Raw genomic sequence first — 8,592 nt, forward strand, 5'->3', positions numbered from 1 at the left:
AAATAACCAAATAGAATCTAATTAAACTTACAGCCTTCTGCACAGTTCACAAGAAGACAGTCTACAAAATGAGAAAAATATTTGTAATGATGCTGCCAAAAGAATGTACATACATGTATGACTCAGTCACTATGCTATACAGCAGCAATTGACACAACACTGTAAATCAACTATACTCTAAAAAAATGCAAAAAAAAACCCCAAGATATACAAACAGCTTATACAACTCAGTGTCAAAGAATAAACAACACAATAAAAAAATTGGCAGAAAACCTGAATAGAAATTTCTTCAAAGCATATATACAGTTGACTAATGAAAAGATGCCCAACACTGCTAATTATTAGAGAAATGCAAATTAAAACAATATGAGGAGTTCCCATTGTATCTCAGCAGATTAAGGACATGATATGTCTCTGTGAGGATATGGGTTTGATCCCTGGCCTCATTCAGTGGATTAAGGACCCAGCATTGCTGCAAGCTATGACATATATCGCAGATGTGGCTTGGATCTGGTATTCCCATGACTGTGGTGTAGGCCTCAGATGCAGCTCCGATTTCAACCTCTAGCTTGGGAAATTCCATATGACACAGGTGTGGACTTTAAAAGAAAAAAGAAACACAATAAGCTATCACTTCACATCTATCAGAAGGGTTATCATCAAAAAATCTACAAATAACAAATGTTGGAAAGGATGTGGAAAAAAGGAAACACTTGTGCAATATTGGTGGGAAGATAAATTGGTGCAGCATCTATGGAAAATAGTATGGAGGTTCCTCAGTAAACTAAAAATAGACCTACCGTATGATCCAGCAATTCCATTCCTGGGTATATGTTTGGAATAAATGAAACAAGAGTTCAAAGAGATGCATGAGCCTAATGTTGATAACTTCACTATTAATAATAGCTAAGGCATGGAAGCAACCCAAGTTCCAATCAGCAGATGATTGGCTTAGGAAGATGGAGTGTCATCAAAAGAGTGTGGCACTGGTACAAGAACAGAAATATAAATCGGTTGAACAGGACAGAAAGCTCAGAATTAAAACCACATACCTATGGTCAACTAATCTATGACAAAGAAGGCAATAATACACAACAGAGAAAAGACAGTCCCTTCAGTAAATGGTGCGGGGGAAAAATGGATAGCTACATGTAAAAGAATGAAATTAGAACATTCTCTAATACCATACACAAAAATAAACTCAAAATGGATTAAAGACCTAAGTATAAGACCAGATACTATGAAACTGTTCGAGGAAAACATGGGTCCAACACTCTCCGACATAAACCGCAGCAGTGTCTTCTCAGATCCATCGCCTAGAGTAATGACAATAAAAACAAAAATAAACAAATAGGAACTATTTAAACATAAAAGATTTTGCACAACAAAGGAAACCCTAAACAAAATGAAAAGACAACCCACAAAATGGGAGAAAATCTTTGCAAATGAAGCAACTGACAAGGGATTAATCTCCAAAATACATAAACACTTCTGCAGCTCAATATAAAAAAAAAACAAACCATCAAAAAGTGGGCAAAAGATCTAAACAAACATTTCTTCAAAGAAGACATACAGATGGCCAAAACATACACGAAAAGATGTTCAACATCACTACTTATTAGAGAAATGCAAATCAAACCTACTATGAGGTACAATCTTACACCAGCCAGAATGACCAACATCAAAAGTCTACAAACAATAAATGCTGGAGAGGGTGTAGAGAAAAGGGAACCCTTTTTACACCATTGGTGGGAATGTAAATTGGTGCAACCACTATGGAAAACTTGAGATTCCTCAAAAAAACTAAAAATAGAACTACTTTATGACCCAGCAGTCCTACTCCTGGGCATGTATCCAGAAAAAAAAAAACATGACTCTAAATGATATGTGTACCCCAGTGTTTGTTGCAGCACTGTATACAATAGCCAAGACATGGAAGAAACCTAAACGTCCATCCACAGAGGAGTAGATAAAGATGTGGTACCTATATACAATGGAATATTGTTCAGGCATAGAAAAGAATGAAATAATGGCATTTGCATCAACACGAATGGACCTAGAAATTGTCATGCTAAGTGAGGTTATTCAGACTGTGAGACACAAACATCATATGCTATCACTTACATGTAGAATCTAAAAAAAAAAAAGGATACAAATGAACTTATTTGCAGAACAGAAACAGAATCACAGACTCTGAAAAATTTATGGTTACCAAAGGAGACAGGTTGCAGGTTGAGGCGGGTAGAATGGGGGTTTGGGATAGAAATGTTTTAAAATTAGATTATGATGATGGTTAGTACAACTAAAAATACAATAAAATTCATAGAAAAAAAAGGAAAAAAATAAAATCCAATCATATGATAACCTTAAAAATTATAAAATACTTAGGAATATCCTTAACCAAGGAGGTGAAAGACTTAGAAAACTACCAAACATTGCTAAAAAAAAAAAAAAAGGCCCAAAGATGCTTCAAATGAATGGAAAGACAGCCCAAGTTCACGGAATGGATGACGTAATATTGCTAAAACGTAATAACTGATAGTCATTATGGTTTACTACTGGCATAAAGATACATATATTAGACCAATGGTATCCAACTGAGAGCCCAGAGATAAACCCTTTCACATAGAGTTAAATGATGTTCAAAATGAATGTCAAGACTGCACAGTGAGGAGAAGGCAGTCTCTAACAAATGTTGTGGGGAAACTGGATATCCACACACAAAAGAGAAAGGCTGGACTATTACATTACACGTATACAAAAATTAACTCAAAATGGATTAGAGAGCTAATTGTAAGAACAAAATCAATTAAATTTCTGGAATAAAACATAGGGGTAAAGCTTCAGGACACTGGATTTGGGAATGACTTCTTGGATAGAACACCAAAAGCAGAGGTGACAAAATTTTAACAGAGATTAAAAAAAAGACAACAAATTTTAAATCTGCTCACCAAAAGATATAGTCGAGAGTGAAAAGGCAATATACAGAATGGGAGAAAATAATTGCAAATCATATATCTGATAGAGGGTAACATTCAGAATATACAAGGCACTTCTTCAACTCAGCAATTAAAAACTACATAATTTGATTTAAAAATTGGCAAATGAGCTGAATAGCTACTATTCAGAATTACTAATAACAGAATTATCTCCAAAGAAGATATACAAATGGCCAATAAGCATATGAAAGATTCTTAATATAATCAACAGGGAAATGCAAATCAAACACCACCTCAACCCATCAGGATGGCTACTATTCAAAGTACACAAAATAAGTGTTGGTGAGGATGCAGAGAAGGTGGAAACCTGTGGGCATTGTTGGTGGGAATGTAAAATCATGCAGCCTCTAAGGAAAAGAATATGGAGGTCCTCAGAAAGAGAAAAACAGAATTACCGTATATCTAGCCATTGAACTTCTGAGTATATGTCCTAAAGAGGACCTCCAAGAGATATTTGCACACTCATTTTCACTACAGTCAAGAGGTTGAAGCAACCCAAATGTCCACTAACAGAGAGATGACGAAGGAAGTGTGGTATATACATACACAGAAGAGCATGCATGTGAAAAAAGAAGAAAGTACTTTTCACATGTTCCAACATGAACAAATTTTAAGAATACTATGCCAAGTGAAATAAGCTAGTCTCAAAAGGACAAATACTGTGTGATTCTACTCATAGTCTATATATTTAAGTAATAAAAATCAGAGAAATAGGATGTCAAAAGATGGTTTCCACGAGTAGGGGTTAAGAGGTAGAATTCGTGATTTTTAGGTATAAAGCTTCAGTATTATAAGAGGGAAAAGTTCTAGATAATATGTTGCACAAAAAATATGAATATACTTCACACTGCAGAAATGTGTATTTAAAATGGTTAAGATGGTAAATTTAATGGTATGCTGTTTTAACTCCAATGTTTAAAATAAGTGTTCTTGAACAAGCTGCTTTACAGACAGTTTGAAAACAAAGTTAAGAATTATAGTGTATGTTTCATTTTTTTGATTTTGAGTTGAGCACTTGCTTTTTCTTTGATCTAACAATTACAATTCTAGGAATCCTTCAGAAGTAGTAAAAAAAAGGTCAGTGTGTTCATGTATGTGTACATGTGTATATTTCCATATAAATAAATAATATAATTTTAATGCATACTTATATTAATTGTCATAATATAAACACATCAAAACAAAAAATGTAAAAAATTGAAACAATGGTTATATCATCCATACATAAAGGAAATGGTTTAATAAATAATTTTGTGAATACTATTATTAGGTATCACATACATAATAGCAGTGATCTATATCTAGTATTTTCAACAACCTAGAAAAATATTTACAGTATATTGTGTACTGAAAAAAATGGCACTGTCAGAAATATAGGAATAGTATGTACAATTTTAAAATATGACATACTTTCTATATTTTAATGGCATATCCTACAATGGAGAAAGAACACTCAGATTTCTGTCTGAGTGTTGGGAGGAGTTTATTGGAGACATACACAGGCTGTGGATAAAAGAGGCCTGCATTTTCTACTCTATGTAACTCAGGGTTACTTCCAGCTTTTACACTATATATGCACAATTTTTGTAAAAAAGGGGAAATATGTCAAAGCAGGTTATTTCCATAAAGCTCTTAGTTAATACACATGCCACAAAGTTTAGCCCAGAGATAATATTATAGCATTAGGAGTTGCTGAATTCGTGTTTTAATCAAGAAATATGCAATGGCCTAAAGGAAGAACATGTAGAAATGAAAATGACAATAAAATAGAATGGTTACAGTAGTAGATGGATTCCAAGTGCCCTCCCAATTTAGGCTGCTGGTCACATGCAGAAAAATCAGACTGATTTACAGACTGGGGAAAGTGTAATTTCTGGGTCTGGCCTGAACTTGGTGATGTCAACACACTTGGTGATACTTTTCATTTGTCACCAGACAGTTCTCTCCTGAATTCCCCTCTTCTTCACCTCTTTCACCTCCAGTGCCCCTCACTTCAAGCAGCTGACTTTCCTGGGAGCCTGAACCTTCAGACTGGCCCTCCCTTCCTGTCCACTAACTAGTTCACATCTTCTCCTACCTGCCCACCAGGTCATCTGCACTGTCCACAGGCCTCCTCCTTTGCCTGATTTTAAGGGGGGCCCCTTTGAAGGGATCCCCCATCCTCTCCTGGAGACTTAGCAGAGCTCTCTCCTGGGGCTATCCAACCAGTGCTTGAGAATGGCCAGGAACCTTCCAGCAGACAACCCCTCTTTCTACTCGTGGACCGTCCAGCAACTTTCCTGTTTCTTCTCTCTTTTGCAACCAATTACTTGAAGATGTGTTCAAGATTTGAGGTCTCCCTTCCTAATCCCCACCCACATCACAACTTTCTGGTATGTGGCTCCACAACAGTTCCTCCAGCAGTTCCCACTAAAGTGACTATGACCTCCTTTTGCTAAATTCAGTGTGTCCCCAACTCGGCTCACTGTTTCACTTGTGGCATACAGGTGCTGCCCTCGGTGGGAGTGGGGACATGAGTCTCCTAGGATTTTCAGTCTGCAGGGCTGCTCTTGCTGGCTCAGGAGCTCTTTCCTTTGGCTGCAAGCGAGCTCAGGTGAAAACTGGGAAAGGAGAAATGGCGACGTGGGCACAGTAGGCTTTGGAAGATCCGATTCAACCCATTGAAGGTCCTAAGGCCTACAGAAACAGAAGAAAGGGCACAAGAAATAGTGAGCCTTTCACAAGTTCTCTTTTGTCCCTCTTATTCCTTATTCCTTTCCCTTCTCCCAAGCTGCTCTCTGCCCTTCTTCATCCCTCATGCAAATCGCCTGCCTTTTCATTCTCTGCTCGCGCACCTTCCCCGGATGCTTCCCCATGCGCCCAACGGCTCCGCCCAGAAAACGAACCCGGTGCGCTGGACAGGGCGTGCACCTGCCTTGGAAATCAGCTACGCTGAGCCTGACCCATCTGGGACAGGGCTGGCGCTCCCTCGTAGGGCCTCAGGGAGCTCCTCCCTTCCTGCTCCCGCGCCTCTAGCGGCGGTCCCTGCAAGTCTGACTCGCGGGGCCACAGCTGCAGGGATCTACTCCCTAGGGAACAGGCTGTGCCATGAGGTCAGTGAGGACCTTCCTCTCCCAAGGCCCTTTGCTCCCCACATTAGTCCTGGTGGTGCTCCTTGTTGACTCCCTTGGCAAGGATTTAAATCTCCCCCCTGGGTGGGACTTTGACTCCTATGAAATCACCATCCCCAAGAAGCTGAGCTTCCGGGGAGGGGTCCAGGGTGTAGCCAAGCACGTGTCCTACCTCCTGAAAGTAAAAGGCAAGAGCCATGTTCTCCACCTGTGGCCCAAGAGATTTCTACTGCCCCGGAATCTGCAAGTTTTCTCCTTCACAGAACTGGGGAGACTCTGGGAGGATCACCCTTACATACCCAGCAACTGCAACTATATGGGCTTGGTTGAAGGAAATCAGGATTCTGAAGCTACTTTAAGTACCTGCATGGGGGTTCTGCGGGGCATATTGAAAATTGATGCCAGCCATTACCAAATCGAACCCCTCAAGGCTTCTTCCAGTTTTGAACATGTCATATATCTCCTGAAGAAAGAGGAGGAATTTCCCCATCAGATCTGCGGCTTAACGGATGATGAAACATTAAAGCAGATGGCCCAGCATAAGAACGTGGCCCGGATAAGTGACTTTTCTCAGTCGTATATGCACCAAAAATATTTGGAATTAGCCTTGGTCTTTGATCACAGTAGATATATATTTTTAAACTCCAATCTTTCGCGAGTCATAAATGATGCCATTCTTCTGACTTCCATTATGGATACTTACTTTCAAGATGTCCGTATGAGAATACATCTAACAGGTGTTGAAGTATGGACAGATGAAGACAAAATAAGACTTACGTATCCAAAGTTAGAACAAGTTTTAGGCCAGTTTATGGTATACAGAACAAGTGTACTAAATGCTCGGTTTCCAGTAGACTGGATACATCTGTACCTTAAAAGAAATTATTCTGATTCACTCGCACTGTACTTGGGAAATGTATGTACTAAGTTTCATGCTGGATCTACAAGTGTTTTTCCAGATGTAAATATTCTTGGACCTGCCACTTGGTCCACTCATGCACTGGGCCATGGTGTGGGAATGCGCCATGATGAAGAATATTGCCAATGTAAGGGCAGGCATAGTTGCATCATGGGCAGTGGACAATATGGGTTTAGTAATTGTAGTTATGCCCATTTTTTTGCACACGTATATTCAGGAGCAAAGTGTCTAACTAATATCCCAGAACTAAGTTATGTAGTTAAGAGATGTGGAAACAAAATTGTGGAAGAAGACGAAGAATGTGATTGTGGCTCAATAGAGGACTGTAAAAATGACCACTGTTGTCAACCAGATTGTAAATTCAAACATGGTGCTAAGTGTAGCATTGGGCTTTGCTGTCATAAATGCCAATTTCGTCCATCTGGATATAAATGTAGGCTGGAAGAAAATGAATGTGACCTTGCAGAGTACTGCAATGGGACCTCAGCACTCTGCCCAAGTGACACTTATAAGCAGGATGGAACTCCTTGCAAGGATGAAGCCCAATGTTTCAACAAGGCTTGCCGATCCAGATTTATGCAGTGCCAAAAAATCTTTGGACCTGATGCCACAGAGGCTCCTCTTCAGTGCTATGTTGCTATTAATGTAATAGGTGACCAGTATGGGAACTGTGGTATTTCAGGAGTTCGTGAATATAGAAAGTGTAACAGGAGAAATGCATTATGTGGCAGGATACAGTGTATAAATGTCAATACTATCCCCGATATGCCAGATCATACTATTTTAATTTCCACTCATCTCCACGATGAAAATCTCAAGTGCTGGGGCATAGGCTACCATCCAGCCATGGTACCTATGGGGTTGCCTGACCTGGGTGTGGTAAGCGATGGTACTTCCTGTGGTAGGAACAACGTATGTTTTAATAGAAATTGTGTGAATAGCTCAGTCCTGAAGTTTGACTGTTTTCCTGAGAAGTGCAACCACCGAGGCGTTTGTAACAATAACAAAAACTGCCACTGCATGTATGGCTGGTCCCCTCCATTGTGTGAGGAGTTAGGGTATGGAGGAAGCATTGATAGTGGACCACCAGGACCACTAAAAGAGGGGGTACCCACCTCGGTTCAGGTTGTGTCCCTTATGTTTGTACGCCTTATTTTCTTAATTATCTCAGTGATTGTTGTGTTTTTCAAGAAAATCATAGGAAACTTTAAAACCCAAAGAGAAAGTAACCCCACCACTTAAATCTGGAGCAATTCAAGGCAAAAAAAAAAGGTCAAGAAGACACAAAAGTAATCAAGCAATCTCTCTATAACACAGGGTCATAAATTAAACAAGCTTCTCATTTATCCTAACAGTTCTTTGTTCTTCAATTTCTTTAACCTGATTTTCTTTGAGATTTTGATCATCAAATAAAAGATATTCTTAGTTTGGAAACAAACCAGTGTCTGTTACTTTCTTAGTTTACTTGCCCCTCACTTTCTGTTCAAATTTTAGGGAGCCTGAAAAGAATGCCCCAGTGGCTTTCCAGACACTGAAGCTCAGAACGTTATGAGTTTTACAGAAT

The 8,592-nt window shown here is 39.2% G+C and overlaps 1 protein-coding gene across 1 annotated transcript; it reads left to right on the forward strand.

The window, feature by feature from the left end:
* The first annotated feature begins 6,086 nt into the window (after positions 1-6,086).
* ADAM30 (ADAM metallopeptidase domain 30) lies at positions 6,087-8,270 on the forward strand. Its single transcript, XM_047766019.1, has one exon. The coding sequence runs from the start codon at positions 6,087-6,089 to the stop codon at positions 8,268-8,270; it is 2,184 nt and encodes a 727-aa protein (XP_047621975.1).
* Positions 8,271-8,592: the final 322 nt, after the last annotated feature.

Source organism: Phacochoerus africanus, unplaced genomic scaffold, assembly GCF_016906955.1.
Source record: "Phacochoerus africanus isolate WHEZ1 unplaced genomic scaffold, ROS_Pafr_v1 Scaffold_17, whole genome shotgun sequence".
Taxonomy (NCBI): Eukaryota; Metazoa; Chordata; class Mammalia; order Artiodactyla; family Suidae; genus Phacochoerus; species Phacochoerus africanus.